The sequence below is a fragment of the Rhincodon typus genome, chromosome 1 (assembly GCF_021869965.1).
Source record: "Rhincodon typus isolate 14 chromosome 1, sRhiTyp1.1, whole genome shotgun sequence".
NCBI lineage: Eukaryota > Metazoa > Chordata > Chondrichthyes > Orectolobiformes > Rhincodontidae > Rhincodon > Rhincodon typus.
In genome coordinates, this window is record NC_063332.1 from 55,901,206 (window position 1) to 55,921,183 (window position 19,978).

The 19,978-nt window shown below is 42.3% G+C and overlaps 1 protein-coding gene across 1 annotated transcript in view; it reads right to left on the minus strand.

Moving 5' to 3' along the window:
• LOC109927560 (potassium/sodium hyperpolarization-activated cyclic nucleotide-gated channel 1-like) overlaps nt 1-19,978 on the minus strand; it is a 269,691-nt gene that overhangs the window by 135,251 nt on the left and 114,462 nt on the right. The window contains exon 5 of the mRNA XM_048599979.1: nt 9,578-9,796. Within this exon, the coding sequence (XP_048455936.1) occupies nt 9,578-9,796 (219 nt within the window). The remainder of the gene's footprint in view (nt 1-9,577; nt 9,797-19,978) is intronic.

Sequence of the window (19,978 nt, forward strand, 5' to 3'; positions counted from 1 at the left end):
CACTGATGCTGCTTGGCCTGCTGTGTTCATCCAGCTCTACACCTTGTTATCTCAGATTCTCCAGCATCGGCAGTTCCTACTGTCTCAGATTCAACAGTAACTTGTGATAATTCTTTCCCTAACTATGCAACAAAAAATACTTTTAACTTTCCTCTTTAAGTGTCTGCTAAGTGTCTGCTTACATGTCATATTTCCTATTGAAGAAAATAGTGTCTCCATTGAAGTTTCTTAATGTATCTCCATTTTCCATGGCAACATGGCAGAGCTCTTTGAGATTCACATTGAGGTCAAACAGGGTTATGCTCTGGCACTGACATTCTGTGGCATTTTCTCTTTGCTGCTGTCTCATGATCACCTTCAGATCAGCTCCAGAGGGTGTTTACTAACATACCAGAATGGAAAGCTGGTTAGCACTGCTCACCTGAAATCCGTGACTGAAGTGCACCAAAATCTAGCAGAGACTTGATCAATACTGATGATGCCACACTAATATTTCAAACTGAGAAGTACCTACTGCAGCAAATGCACATACCTTCTCAGGCCTGTAAGTAGCTTGGTTTTGGTCATTAGTATCAGGAAGATAAATAACATGGCTCAAGATATTGTTACATTGCATTGACAATGTGGCACTGGTGCTCATTGATAGCTTCGTGTATCTGAACTCCACGATTATCTGTAATCTGTTGCTTGATGCTGAAATCAACACAGGGATTCCAAAAACTGCAGCTGTTGCATCCATGCCAAATAAGAATTCATTGTACATAAGCAACCTAACTGAGAAGACCAAACTGTCAGCAATCCTTCAGCATCTGTGCTTCCTCTATAGCAATGACTCCAGGACAACATATGCTATGATGAGGAGGTGCCAGTGTTGGACTGGGGTGGACAAGGTCAGAAGTCACATGAAATCAGGTTATATTCCAACAGATTTATTTGAAACCACAAGCTTTCGGAGCACTACTCCTTCACCTGAAGAAGATAACCCAGTGTTGTGTGACTTCTGATTTTGTAACATATGCGAGGCAGTAGAACTGGCTCAACAGTTTCCAACTTCTCTGTCTCAGACATATTCGTGGCATCTATAGGCAGTCCAAAGTCACCAACTCAAAGGTTCTAGAGAGTGCTAATTCCAGCAGCACACACTCATTACAAAGTCAACAACGTTTTGCATGAGCTCAGATATATTCATGAGATAAATGAGAGTCATTTTCCCAAAGACCTTTAATAGGATGAACTTCCCACAAAGTCATGACCTGCTGGATGTCCACGTCTTCGCTACAATGACACTTACAAACAGGATTTTTACATGAAGGACATTGACTCCAACAACTAGGAGACAGTCCCCGATGACTGTGACCATTGGAAGCTGACCATTTGGAAGAATGTCAGAAGAACTGAGCCAAAACGAACAGCCCAGCTGGCCAGGAAGAAGGTGCAGAGAAATCAGAGTCCAGTGAATCATGCACCTCCACAGCTCACTGCCTTCCTCTTCAGAAAATGTGGCAGACACTGACATCCCAGAGTAGAATTTCTGAGTCATACCAGGCCAGGCTTAACACACAGTTAGCCACTGATGGGCAAACATCATCTCATAAGGTGGAATGCAGACAGTTGCCTAGTTACCAGCCAGTGGAAATAATTCCCCATTATTTTCTTTCCTTAGCTTTTTAAAATACAATTCCCTTCCCTGCAACTTAGAAGTCTGGCTTATGCATTACAAATGCTTGGGTGTGATATTTTGGAAGCATCTCTAGTGTTCACCTAAGACTAAGATGTTTTGGTGCAGGGCTTATGATTTGTAACTGGCCCACACCAATTCTGCTGAAAGTAGGCAGCAAGTAAATTGTGCAACATCTGCCACTTATACAATGGCAGCATTGAGCCAAATAGTTCCCATGCTTCCCACTGTCTCTGCGCTTAGCAGTGATCTGAGTGGCATGTGCTAATCACATGTAGTGCAGACAGTCTCCTGGTCTTAAAAACCAAAAGTACTGCGGACGCTGCAAATCAGAAACATAAACAGAAGTTGCTGGAAAAGTTCATAAGGTCTGGTAGCATCTGTAAAGAAATTTTAGAGTTAACGTTTTGGGTCCGGTGACCTTTCCTCTATTCTGAGGAAAGGTCACCAGACTGGAAATATTAACTTTGATTTTTCTTCAGATGCTGCCAGACCTGCTGAGCTTTTCCAGCAACTTCTGTATTTGCTCCTGTCCTTAAAGGCAGTCTGTCTGTCTTGAAGTAAAACTGCACAATTACAGGAAGCTAGTACTGAGTACTTTTGCTGCAATTCTCAAGGAAAAGCTCTAGAGCAGAGGGAGGGTCCCAGGGTCATGGATCTTATGCTGAAGGCCCTTGTGATGGAAGTGGATAAGAGGAAAGACACTTTAGATCGATGGGATTGGAGGCCAGGGTGTGGACAGGAGGCCCTCAAGGACATTTCAGAAAGGAATAGGAGTGCTGACCGTGAACGGCAATTCCTGGCAACTCCATTCGAGCACAAGTAGCAATGCCACAAGGAGGTGCTGATGCCACACAGAGAGCCAATTGATCCCTTATTCTCCACACCACTAAGCTCTCGTACTGCACCCTCCTATCACTCTACCCTCAGTATTCCCTGGCACTCAGGACTCGATACATAACACCCAGATACTTCACTTTACCCTCAGCCACCTTCCAATGATGTCAGTCAGACACCCATCACATTCTGTCTCCATATACTATTCAACCACGGTGGGTACACTGTCCAAACACAGTTTTTCCCTTTCACTTGAATGACAGGATGACATACAAAGGAAGGAAGTATGAAAGAGTCAAACTCCCAGCTGGCAGAGGGCATTGTGCAGATCCTTTCCTCTCTGTGTGCTCTGCTCCATCTTTTTCGCCTGTGATATAAACCAAAAGGCCCTGAAAGTGCTGTTCTCAGGGCTGTGGGAGCTTTTTTGTGGAGCAGTCACTTATTCGTGTGATCTCCATGTGAGAAAGCAGTAATAATCGCAGCCAAATCCGGGAACTCACCACAACATCTCTAAAAACACTTTTGTTACTTCTGGATACCTTAGGTTTTATTTTCCAGGTAAGATGAGTTAGGTCTGGGTTTGGATTTAAATGAAAGTCTTGTAGTATTAGAATCCTGATTTAATTCCACTCTCTTCCTGGCTTTGACAGGGCTGAATGAAGACAACTGGGGAACCCCATTTGGACCTATACATTAAATAACTAAGATACTTAAAATGGCAAATAAAACTTCTATTAATCCTCAATTCTGGATTTCAGCTTCTGTAGCTCTACCTTCTATTTCTGATAAGGGTCTATGGCAGAAGCCACATGACCATCAACGGCTCACTAGCCTCAGGGAAAACAGCAACACCGGCTTTTCCTCAGCCATATGCCTCTAAACAGGAGAGATAGAATGGACACTGAGAGCTGGCTGGAAGGAGGCATGACCCATAAGCAGAGAATGAGGTCTCCCATCATGTCTGGTCATCAGTGCACCAAGTGGACAAAGTGGGCACACATTTCCTGTGGCTGTCAGAATGTCTGTCACTGAAGGTCCGCTCTGAATAATTCCACACCTGAATTTGTACCACATGTTAAATGTTCTCTCATCACGCAAGGAGAGAAAACAGAGATGTGTGTGTTCTCAATAGTTTGTGCAGACAGGAAGGGACAGCAATGTTTAAGCAGGGTGACTTTGAGGCAATGGTGAGAAAGACCAATATAGTAAAGGTGGTATGATTGCAGGTTGTTCAGACATGAGGGGCCTGGAAAGACAGGAATGAGTGGATCTACATAATTCGTTGTTCTGTGGAGGGGAATATTGGGCAAGGCAGATTGTGGGATTTGGGGTGGGAATGAGTTATAACACTCACCTTTCCTGCCCTCTTTAGGTCCTGGATTTTCTTTGTGATCTGCAACCCACTCAGAGTTCCTTTAATTAGAAATCTTTTCTTTAACGGAATGGATTTGTTTCCTTCCCATCTCCCTTGTTTGGAGGGAAATCCAGAGGTTTAAAGATTCTAATGCTGTGGATCAGCTTAAGAGCCACAGTTAAACTTCCTATTCGTAAAGTGAGCTTCCCAAGTTACAAATGGTCCAAAAATTCTAGCAGGGATTAGCTTTGGGCCATAGCCTTTAAGGTATAACTGGTGCTGGGCCCTGCTTGCAGCTAAATGCCTAATCATTGTTGAGTGTGTGTGAAATTTTTTGTCATGCCTTCTGCCAAGTTGGATCCAGCCCCCTCCATGCTCCTTGATAATAACAGCAGGGTGTCTCACCTGCCAACCAACCGAGCTAACCAATCCTCTTCACATTGGATTAACAAACAAAGGGAGAACAAAGGAAGTATCAAAAGAAGAAAGGCCAATCCAATAGTTTACAGAACGGCCAACAATGGATCAGCAAATTCAGAGATTCCACAAAGTTGTTCACTCCTTCTTTTAGAATTGTGGAAAGTTGCTTTGGTTACTATCATTATTCTATCGATCACCACTTCCATTAGATTAAAAACTGCCAATTCAAACAACTTTCAAATCACAAACATTCTCACAATGCAAAGTGAGAAGTTGCAATTAAATTGCACTGCAGACCAAATTGCCAAATTTAATTAAGAAAATTAGTTCAATAGTAAACATAATATACAGTTTGAATTCAGTGATCAACCCCTATACTTTCCTATGAAAAAGACTCACAAATCCTGCTTTCCTTTGAAGTGTTCTCCTATTGGTGTCAGCAAAGTTGAAGAAGACAGCTGTTTATTTGGAGCCCTTGAGATGTTCACATCTGGGGCTTCTGAATGCCCAAGACTTGGCTGCAGACTATTGCATCTTGGATGTTGCTGGAGCACTTTGCCTGATCTGACTTGCCAGAACTCATGGCAGATATTGTTTAAGGGGGTGGCCTAGCAGTATGAAGACACACAGAGTTCCTGGGAGATTCCAACTGTCATCTTAACTGTCAGCAGTTTAGTGCCAAGAATCAGTAGGCTCAGAGGAGGCTTGAAAGATTTTTTTTTTGGTTTTCTTGAGAGCATAAAGGAGCTCAAGTGCTAAAAAGAATCTTTAGGTCTTCATTTCCCTGGGCTTCTTGCAGTCACACAGATTCCACTACAATTCCATTACAATGACAGAAACAATTTCTGGTTGATGCTTGGCCTCACTCTAAATCAGGGCTTATATTTCTGCAAATTTCAAAGCTGAGGTCATTCGACTGTAAACCCACCATTATACTCTACTCTTCTCCCACATAAATGTCATTGTTTAAATGTAATAATTTATTGAATTAATAAACAACCGGTGAGTCACCCAGGAGCAAAATATCAAGTGACAAGCAAATCCATGCACTTCTAAATGTTTCCAACCTTTACCCTAAGAGCACAAATAAAACATCTTACTTACACGTTATGTCAATTAATGTACTAATAATTTTTCCTCTTCAACAAATAAGTAATTTGAACTGACAAAGTTATGGCACAATTTACATTGACATAGTATTTTTAACCTGATCCTTGCTTAATTGCTGAAAATCCTTCAAGTTTCAGCTGAAGAAGCTTCTTGTGCAATTCTCTATACTTAATCATTAGAAATGCAAGATAATGTAATAGCTTCTTGTTCCATGCATTTACTGTGAGCACGTGCCCCTTTTCTAACTTTGTTAACTTCAGCCATTCTTCAATACCAGTTTTCAATCTGGGCCTGTATTTCTTATTCATTTAAACTCATGAGGCAAAATACCAAGTAATAGACACTGCATTGCTAAAGAAAAGAAGTCATCTGAGAAAAGCACTCCAGGCAGAGTCTGGAGGAATTATGTGAGGAGACCATTGAGGTCATTCTCGATGTCAGGAGCAACTGTTTGCATTTTCCAATAAAGGTCTAGACATCAATACAAGATTCTCGCCAGGGAGTGATGAGAGAGCTATGAATGGGGATTATTGCATGTCAGTACCCTTATTAACTGGAAATATCACCTCATTGATCTGCTCATCAACTGTTAATTCGACTGTGGGATTGATAGAAATCAGATACTGAAATGCCTGACATGCAAGTCAGAGTGGGTACTGGTGACTCCAGCTCACTGCCTACTCTTCACGATCATCTTGGACACCCAGCACTAACATCACAGGGACAGCTCTCACATGCAGTCCACTCCATGCACGCTGGCATCCAACACCTGCTAGCCTCTCTGTAACATCTTGGCACACTCCAAACTACTAATTGCACTCTTTTGCATTTTATCGTTGCATTTCAGGGACCACTGCCTACCATTATTAAAGCTGCTGCAAAGACACTTACTTTCCACTCCTAGAGTTGACCCAGCTGCACCTCAGGGATGCTGGCTGACTCTCTAGTGATTGCTCGCCTTGCACCTACTTGGATACTCACAGCATCTCTACCTCGTCTTGCCTTGCCATGCATTGCCTTTTAGCACAGGCACAAAGCCAGGCAGCTTGTCAGAGTTACCAGTTAAGGGGATGGACATGCTGCTGCAGGTCACCATGTTATGTCAGTGTTACACGTGTACCATATGCCAGCAGCTAATGCAGCAGGGTTACTGCATGTGCTTCAACCAAATGAATATGTCTCAAAGTTGGTGCAGAGTAGTGCTCAGTTGTATCGGGGGAGACACCTCCCAATTAGTGGGTGCCAGGACAGTAAGTCAAGATCAAGCTCCATTATCAGACCAGTTTCTTGAAAACAGTCTATTGGCTGTTTGGAGAGGTCAGGATTAGGACCTGCTCCTCGTAGGAACTGGGGGAGCTGAATTTAGGTCACCACACCATCCATATCGGTTCTCCCTGTCCTCATAGGGGCTGTTCTCTCCTGCTTTGAGAGAAGGGAGGGATTGAATGAGAAAAAGAGAGGGTGGCACAGCTATTAATGTTAGTGCAAGTAGAAGATAAGTGGTGAGGTGTCCCAAGTGAGTGAGAAGGAGTTGCAGAGGCCATGCAGGTTTGGTAGTGTGGAGTGATTAGATGGGCGAGGGTGAGTGGGGAAGATGCTGTATGCAATAGTGGGAACAGTAGATCATGAACCTAGGTGGGAGGTGAATGCAGTAACAGAGAGAGATTGAGTGTGAAGTAACAGAGAGAAAATGGCAACAGAGCAAAGAAAGTAATCAACCTTCTTCCAGTAATGGGCATTCCACCAGACAGCTCAGACCACAATGATCCTGGTGCCAACCTCAGAGGAGGCTAGAAGGGCCTGGCTTTGTGGCCTTTTCTGCCAGTATTTGGGGAAAGGTCATTCCTCTCTGCAACAATGTCAGGAAAGTACAGGATTGTTCCAGACTGCCAGAGTGCACAATAGTCTTTTAGAGATGATGTCTGCGATAACAGTCTATTCCGTGATATCCCAGCAGTGTCGCATACCTCTGGCTATTAAATGGTAGAAACCGGCTAGCATTAGTCAAGAAGGGCACTACAGTGTTTGGTAGGTAGTTACTGAGGTGTTTGGGTGATGGCACAAGAAAACACAATGAGCCTCACAGAGAGAAGCTCTCCATAAACTCGATGAAAATGATTCTTAGCCAAAGTATTGTACGGTTCAGTCCCCTATGCTTATAATAATGTTGTATAAAATAATATTGTTCATAATTGTCAAAGGACCAGACAAGTTATTATTCAGAATGTGTTCTGAACCAAAACCTCTTTGATCCACAGATGCACCGATTTAATTTAGCATTTCAATTCCTGGCATATTTTATCCTTTCACATAGCCACTAATTTTAACTGGGCTTGAATAATTTCTTCGCAGACTTGTGATTTATTTTAATTCATGTTTATTAAGAACATCTGTTCTTCACTTACTGACAATTTAGACTACAAATTCCTGTAGTGATATACTTAATTTGTGGCTGATTTTGTCTAAAGTACAACTATTTAGTAGTGGACTATATGCATCAGAACACTGGTGAAAATCATCTCTAAAGGACTAGAGCTGGATGAACACAGCAGGCCAAGCAACATCAGAGGAGCAGGAAGGCTGATGATGACCCTTCTGAAGAAGGGTCTAGGCCCGAAACATCAGCCTTCCTGCTCCTCTGATGCTGCTTGACCTGCTGTGTTCATCCAGCTCTACACCTTGTTATCTCAGATTCTCCAGCATCTGCAGTTCTTACTATCTCTAAAGGACAGTTCATCCAAATTAGTAAAAATGAGCATTTGTCAAAATTTGTTCTCATGTCAATTTAGCCATTCTGTGTGCTGATTAAATCTAATTCTTTTGAGGCAGCAGAATAAGGTTTTCCACTAAATATATGCAGTTTGTTTTGAAGGAATCTCTCAAGAGTTATAAATTGTATGCCATTACCAGAACAACAATTTCTAGGTTTATTTTGGCAAACCCAGTTGTCAACTATCTCAGATCATATTCTTCAGAAAGTTTCTGACTGTGTACAAGCTGCTTTCTGCTGTGACAATACTATAGCACAGGAAAGATCAATAGGAATTCTCCAAAGGACTGAGTGATGAATGAGCAACAATTTGAATAGGTTACAACACAGCAACACTACACAATGTAGAACATATCATTCTCAAAATCCTGTAAGAATAACTGTGTTGAGAACATGTTAAACTGAACTCCTCAAGGATTATGTTTCAGCAATGAGCTTTGAGTCACAAACACAATTCTTGAAACAAGGGACAATCCGTGCTGTGACCTCCAATAATTATTGTTGTTGCTGTGACTGCTTGCTGCGTACAGCCAGGGTACATTATTGAGATGTTTCGTCAAGCACTCATTCAGGAATTAGGTACCATATGTTAAAACTGGTTCACTCCCACTCCCAGCTAGCTACCCACCCTCCTGAAAAGGTAATTCTGCAGTCTTGCTTTGTTCCCCTTTCAATACAAAATGATGCAGTCATATTTGATATAGCGAATTTGTTTCTGGTGAGGGATTGGTTAGCTCAGTTGGCTGGACAGCTGGTTTGTTATGCAGCATTGGTTCAGTTCCCACAGTAGCTGAGGTTACCATGAAGAACTCTCCTTCTCAAGCTTTCCCCTCACCAGAGACACGCCGAACCACCACCATTCAACTCTCTCTAATGAAAGAGTAGCTCTATGGTCTGGTAGCACTATGGCAACTTTACATTTTTACTGAATTTAAAACATTTAATCATTAAAGTCATCTTACAATAATTTCATTTGTTTATCTTATGGAATAAATCATGATTTTTTAAAATCAAAGCACATGATGATTTATTAGCGCTTGATTCATGTATACAGTAGTGATAGAACTAATTTTATGTCTTAAAATGTGCAAATAAAACAAATGAAAACTCTTCAAAAGCACTACATTTATCTTCCATGATCTGGGAGGGATGTGGGAATGTGAGTGGAGTATGGATCATCAATTAAAATAGGTTTCTCCAATAAATGATAGTGAGAAATACATGAGTATGCAGATTTCAGCCTTACTGAGTTGCTAACAAATACATGGTGTACCTGTACACTTAGGTGTCTCGGTCTATGCATGTCTGAAAATCAAAAAACAACTGCTAAATGTGGAGATGCTTATGGGATTAACCATGACATTGTCTAATTACAAAACCATCTATGAGGATATGTTTGAACACCTACCTTTTCCTGGTACTGTCGTCTTGATGAATCTAATGACTGGATGAGAGCTGTCGCATGGCCAACAAACATTGCATAGCACGTGGCTCCCACTATCATGCTCAACATGGTTATCCAGAGATCAGACATAGACACTGGTGCCCGAGCTCCATAGCCTATGCAAAGCATATGGCTCATAGCTTTGAACAGTGCATATGAATACTGCATCCCCCATGAATCATTCTGCACAAAAAGAAAAACAGAATTAGCCAGTCAGCAAAACCTTCTGAAAGACTTCATTTTCTATTTTATTATTAGAAGTGTAATGGATCACTAGCTCCTGACACATCAAGCTGCTAAATTTTCTTTTTTGCCTGAGAGCAACTACCTGGTCTTCAGGGACTCTTACACTCTGCTCTGCTTTGTATTTTTGCTTATGATTCTGATTTTCACAGAATAGTCTGTTAGTAACATTCTGCGTCCCACTTTTACATCTTTACTTCATATCCCATTTTTTATCCTCTGCAAATCATTTGGTCTTCAATCTTTACAGAGACTACCTTCCAGCAAGTAAAATGTTAGACAGTTGGACAAGAAGATAATTGGATAACTACCATAAATCTAATATTATGTAATATCATATAGTTAATTAAATGAATAATGTAAAGATACAAAATCTAAATAGATGAGACATAAATATTCATATCATTCAAAATATATGAAAAGATTATATACGTGCAGATGATTGTACAAAAAAACAATGCATATGGAAAGTAGTATTGAAAATAAGTGATTCATTGAAACTTAGGACAGAATCTTATAGGGCCTCAGCAACATGGGCAATGGCAAGGTCTGAGGCAGAACAAGGTAAGAAGTCTGGCACGGCCTATCTTGATGTTGGGAGCTACTCTCTACACCTTTTTAACATTTACTGAGCTGTGAGGCCAGTTTCTTGCTAGGCAACAACCAGTTGCCTATTAAGACGGGTTGTTAAGCACATTATTAATGGTACGTCTTGCATCATTAATCTGCAGTTTACTATCTTATCGAATGTGCCGACCAAACTACAAACTGAATTTTTCACATAGGGTTCAGGATGGGTATTACCTGATGACTTCAGCTCACTGCTTGCTCTGAGGATTTTCCATGTTGGACACCGGGCACCAATACCTCAGGGTACACTTCACGGCCACCAATCACACACACATCCCTGTCTATGGACACTGGCATCCAACATGGTGCAGACTGCTAAGACCCCTCATCTATGATCCACTTAGAGGATGCTTCTGCACTTCAATGCTGTGCCTCAGGCTGTACTGGCAAATATCATTGTAATACTGCAGCAAGGACCATGTGCGGTCAGAGACATGCACCCAGCTCATGGACTGAACCAGGCTGCATCTGCAGACTCTTCACTCACAGTCATAGCACTCACTCATCCTGAGGCTATCAGGGTGCCCACTGCACCCTGCCTTGCTTTACCTAGCTTTCTCCTTTTGTGTTTTGCTTCTTCAGCCAAAGATACCAGGGTCATATTATTTTTGTCTTGCCTTGCCATTTACAGCAGACACAAAGACCAGAACCTTGACGTAGCTGTCAGCAGGTCTCAGTCAAGTCAAGTGACACAGCCTTCAGCTGGGGCTGCTGGCACAATTAGCTAAGGGCAGTCTCCGATTCCAGTCCAGGGGCTCAGTCAGCTACTCAGGGTGATCACAGGAAGGATATTTTCCATATAGGAGTGAGGACCTGAACATAGGACAGTCCACCACCCGTCTTGACTCTTTCTTCCCTATTGTGAGCTGCTTTCCTCCTGGAATAAATAAGAGGCAGTATTAAGGGCAACAAAAGTGGGTGGCACAGCAATGAGGAAGTGTCCCGAGGCAGTGAGTAGGCAGTGCAGAGGGCACACAGGGTTAGTGATGTCAGGGTTTGGGGTGAATGACAGTGAGTGAGGGAGAATGCTGATTGCAATAATGAGATTGCTGGAGCTTGGGCCTTAGTGGAAGCTGGGTATAGTAGTAGAGGCAGAATGAAAGTAAAGTTTCAGACAGAAGAATGTGGCAAGGTCAAGAAAGTCATTGACCTTCTTCCTACATTACTTTGCTTTTCTCTAGACAGATGAGACTGCACTGACTCAGGTGGCATCTTTGGACCAGGCTGGCATGGTCTGGTGTTGTGGTCTTCTCTGTGATGCTGAGGGAAGAAGATGTCCTGTGTCTGCACCACCCCATCCAGGAGGATGTCCAGGTCCCTGCCCACAAAGATGGGAGCCACATTTCCAATGTCTGCCATGTCTCAGGAAAATGTCAGGAACTGCGTACATCAGTTAGAGGAAAGGTGGCGAGCAGGTAGTCAGGAAAGCTCCAAAGTGCATCTTACTCAAGAACAAATTTTCTGTGTTGAAAAACAATATGAGTGACAGTTCCTCTGGGGAGTACAGTCACAGTTGCCTGCACAAAGTGGAAGGAGAACAAGCAATAGTGGTAGTAAACTCAACAGTGAGGGGTATAGACAGGGATTTCTACAGCTGCAGAGGTGACTCCTGGATGGTCTCACTTCTCACAAAGGCCAGTGTCAAGGATGTCATTGAATGGCTGCACAGGATTCGGAAGCAATGTGGAGCAGATTGGAACTGAGATTCACATTGAGACCAATAACATCGGCAGAAAGAGAGATGAAGTCCTGCAACAAGAAAGGTAGCCAAGTAGCAGATTGAAAAGTGAGATCTTCAAGGTTGTAATCTCTGGATTACTCCCAGTGCCATATGCTCATGTATATAGGAACAGAGAGTGGGTGAATGTGTGGCTGAAGAGTCGGTGCAGGACGGAAGCTTTAAATGATATCTTTGAAGGATCCTCAATTAAGGCTGTGTACACAGTCCCTAAAAGCAAAAAGGGGGAATTCACAATGCTGGGAGTGTACTATAGATGCCCCAAACAGTCAGGGAGAGATAGAAGGACAGATACATATGTAAAACTGTAAGAATGGTAAAAATGATAGGGGAATAATAGTATAGATTCTACTTTCCAGAATACGGAAGCCATGCAGTTTAGAGGGGACATTGTATCCAGGACAGCCTTTTCATAGAATCATAGAAGCCAGGTGAATAAAACAGAATGTAGAATGTCCTGTCCAGGAGGGTTGCTAGAGGACTGGAGGACAGCTAATGTGGCACAATTATTCATGAAGGGTGGTAAGGATGAACAGGAAACTCCAGGTAAATGAATCTAACATCAGGAATAGGGAAACTATTGAATAAAAAGTCTGAGGGACAGAATTAATCCCACTTGGAGAGGCAAGGATGAATAAAAACTGGTCAGCATGTAAGGGGAAAATTGTGTCCCACATATGTGATTGAATTTTTTCAGGAGGTTTGCAGAAGAGGATTGATGCAGTCTTCATGGACTTTAGTAAGGCTTTTAACAAGATCTTGCATGGGACACTGGTCAAGATGGCAAGTAACCATGGGATCCAGGACAATTTGTCAAATTGGATCCAAGATTAGCTTAGTAGCAAGAAGCAGATGGTCAAAGGTTGTTTTCATGACTGGAAGCCTATGTCCAGCAGAAGGGTTTGATGCTGGATCCCTTACTGTTTCTGATGATCTAAATAGCAATATATGAGGTTTGATCAGTTTCTTCACAGATGACACAAAAAATTGGATGGGTGGTAAGTAATAGAATCCCTACAGTGTGGAAACAGGTCCTTTGGCTCAACAAATCCACACCAAACCTTAGAGCATCCCACCCAGACCCATCCCCCTATAACCCACCTAATCTACACCTCCCTGAACACTATGGGCAATTTAGCATAGCCAATCCACCTAGCCTGCACATCTTTGGACTGTGGGAGGAAACCAGAGCACCTGGAGGAAACCCACGCAGACACGGAGGAGAATGTACAAACTCCACACAGACAGTCACCCGAGGCTGGAATTGAACCTAGGACCCTGGTGCTGTGAGGCCACAGTGCTAACCACTGTGCTACCGTGCTGCCCCAATGAAAGGGAAAGCCTTAGACTACAGGGTGTCTGGACGGGCTGGTCCAATGGACAGAACAGTGGCAAACTGAATTCAATCCAGGAAAGTGTGAGATGATGCCTTTTGTTAGGACTGACGAGAGATTATCTGATTAATGGTATGATAGTAGAGCATACAGAGGACTGAAGGGCCTTAGTGCATTTTTACATAGATCCTTGAAGGCAGCATGAAGGTAGATAAGGCGGTTAAGAAGGCATATGGCATTCTTACCTGAGTTAGTCAAGGAATTGAATCTAAAAATAAGGATGTTATGTTAGAGCTGCATAAAACATTAGCTAGGAAACACTTGGAACATTGTGTGCAGTTTCAGTTCTATAGGAAGGATGTGATTTCACAGGAGAAGATGCAAAGCAGATTGACCAGGATGTTGCCCATGATAGAGCATTTCAGCCGTAAGTGAGACTACATAGGCTAGGGTTATTTTCCTTAACGTGTACAAAATTATGAGGGGCATTAATAGGGAAGATGGGAAGAAATTTCTCCCCTTAGCAGGGTCAGTAATTGGTGGTATAGATTTAAGGTAGTATGCAGGATGTTTAGAGAAGTTTTAGGGAATTAAGGAATAAGTGTTCACACAGAGGGTAGGCGGTTTGGGTAGATGGAACTTGCTGCCTGAGGTGTTGAAGTGGGACCTGTCAGAATATTTAAGCAAGGTCAGAAGTCACACGACATCAGAGTCATAGAGTCATAGATTCCTACATTATGGAGACAGACCCTTCAGCTCAAACTGGACCATGTCGACCAAAATGTCCATTCACGCTAACCCCATTTCCCTGCACTTGGCCCATATCCTTCTAAACCTTTCCATTCCATGTTTTTGTCCAAATGCCTTTTAAATGTTGTTAATATACCCCCCTCAATCAATTCTGCTGGCGGCTCGTTCCAAATGTGTACCACCTTCTGTGTAAAAAAGTTGCCCCGCAGGTTCCCATGTATTATTTTCCCTCTTCCCTTAAACTGATGCCCTCGAGTCCTCGATTCCCCAACCCTGGGAAAAAGACTGAGTGCATTCACCCTATCCATGCCTCTCATGATCTGATACACTTTTATAAGATACCCCCTCAGTAACCCACACTCTATAGAAAAAGGTCCAAGCTCATCCAACCTCTCCCTGTAATTCAGTCTCATGAGACCTAGCAACATCCTTGTAAATTTCTTCTGCACAATTTCCAGTTTAATAATATCCTTCCTATAGCAAGGTGACCAAAACTGAACCCAATACTCCAAGTGCTGTCTCACCAACATCCTGTACAACTGCATCATAACTTCCTACCTTCTATACTCAATGCCCTGATGGATAAAGGCCAGTGTGCCAAAAGCTTTCTTCACTGCCCTGTCTACTTGTGACTCCAATTTCAGAGAACTGTGCACCTGAACTCCAAGGTCCCCCTGTTCCACTACCCTCCTTAAGGCCCTACCATTCACCATGAAACTCCTACCTTGATTTGACTTTCCAAAATGCTCAATCTCAGACTTGTCTATATTAAACTCCATTTGCTATTTCTCGGCCCACTTCCTTAGCTGATCAAGATCCTGCTGCAATTTCTGATAACCTTCCTCACTGTCCACTATACCACCTATTTTAATGTCATCTGCAAACTTATTAAAATATCTCTGTACATTCCCATCCAAATCATTGATATAGATAACAAACAGCAATGGGCCCAGCACCAACCCCTGAGAAACACCACTAGTCACAGGCCTCTAGTCTGACAAGCATCCTTCCACTATTACTCTCTGCTACCTACCATCAAGCCAATTGTGTATCCAATTTGCCAGCTCTCCCTGGGTTCCATGTGATCTAGCCTTCCAGAGCAGCATACCATGTGGAACCTTATCAAAGGCCTTACTGAAATCCATATAGACTACATCTACCACCCTGCCCTCATCAACCTTCCTGGTCACTTCATCAAAGAACTGTAACAAATGATAATTTGCAAGCACAAAGCCATGCTGACTACTCCTAAGTAAACCCTGTCTTTCCAAATGCATGTATATCTTATCCCTCAGAATCTTCTCAAATAATTTACCTACCACACATGTTAGGCTTACTGATCTAAAGTTCCCAGGATTTTCTTTGCTGCCCTTCTTGAATAAGGGCAAAACTTTCACTACCCTTCAGTCTTCTGGGACCTCACCCGTGGCTAACGATGATGTAAATCTATCAGCCAGAGCCCCAGCAACTTCTTCTCTAGCATCTTGCAGGGTTCTTGGATATATTTGGTCAGGACCAGGAGGTTTATCCACCTTCATACATTCTGACACCTCCTCTACTGTGATATGGACTGTCCCCAAGATATCGCTATTAATTTCCTCATGTTCCCAAATCTTCTTGTCTTTCTCCACAGTAAACACAGAGAAATATTCATTGAGGACCTCATCCATCTCCTGTCGTTCCACACATACATGTCTACTTTAGTCCTTGAAGAGGCCTACTCTCTCTAGTTATTCTTTTTCCTTTAATATACTTAAAAAAATTCTCTTTGGGTTCATCCGAATCTTCTCAACCAAAGTTATCTTGTGCCCTTTTTTTGCCTTCCTGATTTCATTCTCCAGTAAACTCCTGTATCCCCCCCCTCATATACCTACAGGGATTCCCTTGATCCAAGCTGCCAGTACCTGAGCCATGCCTCTTTCTTTTTTCTGGTCAAAGCCTCAATATCTCTTGTCATCCAGGGTTCGCTACTCGTGACAACATTGCCCTTCACCCTCACAGGAACATACAGATGTTGAACTCTAGTTATCACACTTTTAAAGGCCTCCTATTTGCCAGAGGACTGTTTGCCTGCAAACAATCTACTCAAATCAACTCCTGCAAGCTCCTGTCTAATTCCAGGTCATACCAGGCTATAGTCCAACAGGTTTATTTGCGATAACAAGCTTCCAGAACGCTGTCCCTTTGTCAGGTGAAGTGAGGAGAGGCACACAGGCACAGAAATTATAATCACAGAGATCAAAAAATCATACAAATTTTGTGAGTGGAGTGTCGACAAGCCGAACAAAGTCTCTGCAGGTGATCAAGAGTGTCAGATGGTGTGAGTAAAGTATTAACAGCTGAATAACAAGTGAAGGGATGACCTATAATTCAGTTAAATGAGGCAGAGAGATAATTACAAAAAAATAAAACTATGGTAGTGCTAGAGACAAATCAAATGACTGGAATAACACAATAGCTATAAGAGTTGCATGCAGCCCATGTCCTTGAATGTTATGATATTTCAAGCACTCATCCAAATATTTTTTAAAGGTTGTAAGATTTCCAGCCTCCACTACATTCCCAGGCAGCGCATTCCAGTTTCCCACTAGCTGCTGAGTGAAAAGGTCTTTTCCCAATTCCTCTCTGAAGCTCCTGTTCCTTACCCCAAGACAATGCCCCATCATGATTAATCCCTCAACCAAGGGGAACAGCTGCTCTCTATTCACCCTATCCATTCCTCTCATAATCTTATACACCTTAATCATCCTCCCCCCACCAAGTCTTCTCTACTCTAAAGAAAACAGTTCAAACCTATCTCATCTCTCATTATAGCTCAATTTCTCCATTCCAGGCAACATCCTGGTGAACCTCGTCTGTACCCTGTCTTGTGCTATCACATCCTTCCTGTAGTGAGGTGACCAGAACTGCACACAGTTCTCCAGCTGTGGCCTGACAAATGCTCTGTACAACTCCAACATTATACCTATTCTTATACTCTATGCCAAGACTAATGAAAGCAAGGTTTTTTCTTTATTCTTTATTTATTCACAGGATGAGGGCATCGCTGGCTAGGCAGCATTTCTTGCCTATCCCTAATTGCCCAGAGGACAGTTAAGAGTCACATGTAGGCCAGACCAGGTAAGGATGGCAGTTTCCTTCCCTAACAGACGTAAGTGAACTAGATGGGGTTTTCCCAGCAATCGACAATGGATTCATGGTCATCATTAGACTCTTAATTCCAGATATTTATTGATTTTAAACTCCACTATCTGCAGTGGTGGGATTCAAACCCAGGTCCTCAGAACATTATCTGGGTCTCTGGATTAATAGTCCAGCGATAATACCACGAGGCCATTGCCTCCCCCATAAGCCTTCTTAATTATCGTATTCACCTACACCGCCGACTTCAGCGATCTGTGAATAATTACCCCAAGATCCCACAGTTCTTCTAAACTACCCAGAGTCCTGCCATTCATTAAATACTCCCTCATCTAATATTTTCTTCCAAAGTGGTTAAGTGCCATCTGCCACTAGTCTGCCCAGCTGACCAAATCATCAATATCTTCCTGTAACCTATACCACCTTCTTCACTACTAATTATCCAACCAAACCTTCTTAGCATTCCCCCACATTTTCATCTATATCATTTCTGTATATAACAAACAATAAGTATCCCAGTGCTGATCCTTGTGGTACACCACTGGACACTGGCCTCCATCATTTCCAACATTACCCCTTGTGCCCTATTACTAAGACAGTTTCTGATCCATCTCACCAAGTTTTCATGAAGTCCATGTGCTTTAACCTTCTCAATCAGTCTCCCATGTGGGTCCTTGTCAAAAGCTTTGCTAAAATCCATACAAACTATATAAACTGAACTTCCCTCATCCACACACTTAATCACATTTGCATAAAATTCTAACAATTTGTTAGGCATGACCTCCCTCTGACAAAGTCATGCTGACTATCCCTACTTAATCTCTGCTTTTCCACGTGAGGTTTAAAACTTTCCTTCAGTATTTTTTTCCAATAGTTTCCATGAATATGGTGCTGACTATTAATAAAGGAAACTATGAAGATATGAGGCATGAGTTAGCCTTGATAGATAGAGGAGAGTTACTTAAAGGGATGACAGTGGATGGGCAATGACAAGCACTCAAGGAACACATGGGAGAACTGCAACAACTGTTTATTCCTGTCTGGCACAAAAGCAAAATGGGTAAGAGAGCCAATCCATGGCTTACCAAGGAAATTAGAGATTGTATCCCATCCAAGGAAGAAGCATATAGATTGGCCAAGAAAAATAATATGTCCAAGGATTGGTAGCAGTTTAGAATTCAGCAAAGAAGAACCAAGGGATTGATTAAGAAGGGGAAAATACAGTACAAACGTAAGCTTGCAGGGAACATAAAGACTAACACTGTGTTTCTACTGGTAGGTGAAGAGAAAGAGATTGGTGAAGACAAATGCAGGTCCCCTAAGGACAGAAATGGGAGAATGTATAATAGGGGACAAAGAAATGGGTGAGCAACTGAATACATACTTTTGTTCTGTCAGCACAAAAGATGACACAAATCAGATGCCAGAAATGTTGGAGAATGCAAGATTTAGCGAGAGGAAAGAATTGAGGAAGATCAATATTAATAGAGAAATGGTGCAAGGAAAATTGATGGGATTGAAGGTGGATAAATCCACAGGGTCTGATAATCTACATCCCAGAGGACTTAAGGAAGTGGCTCTACAAATAATGGACACATTGGTGGTCATCTTCCAGGATTCTATACACTTTGGCACAATCCCTGTAGATTTGAGGGTAGCTAATGTCACTTCAGTACGCAAAAAGGGAGGTAGAGAGAAAAGAGGGAAGTATAGACCAGTAAGCCTAACGTCGGTAGTGGAGAAAATTCCCAAATCCATTATCAAGGGCTTTATAACAGAGCATATAGAAAATAGTGGCAGGATCACATAGAGTCAGCATGGATTTAAGAAGGGGAAATCATGCTTGACTAATCTGTTGGAATTCTATGAAGACATAACTAGTAGAGTTGACAAGGGGAGGCCAGTCGATGTAGTATATTTGGACTTTCAGAAAACGTTTGACAAAGTCCCGCATAAGAGATTATTTTGCAAGATTAAAATGCATGGGATTGGGTGAAGTGTATTGAGATGGATAGAAAACTGGTTGGCAGAGAGGAAACAAAGTGTAGGAATTAATGGGTCCTTTTCAAATTGGCAGGCAGTAACTAGTGGGTTGCAACAGGGATCAGTGCTGGGACTCCAGTTATTCACAATATATATTAATGATTTGGATGAGGGAACAAAATGTAACATCTCTAAGTTTGCAGATGATACCAAGTTGGGTGAGAGGGTGAACTGTTACGAGAATGCAGAGATCCTTCAGCATGATCTGGACAGGTTGGGTGAGTGGACAAGTCAATGGCAGATGCAGTATAATTTGGATAAATATGAGGCTATTCACTTTGGAAGCAAAAAGAAGAAGGCAGATTACTACCTGAATGGCTGTAAATTGGGACAGAGCAGTGTGCAGTGGGACCTGGGCATCCTTGAGCACTAGTTGCTGAAGATAAGCATTCATTGTGAGAGAGACAGTAGGAACTGCAGATGCTGGAAAATCTGAGATAACAAGGTGTAGAGCTGGATGAACACAGCAGGCCAAGCAGCATCATA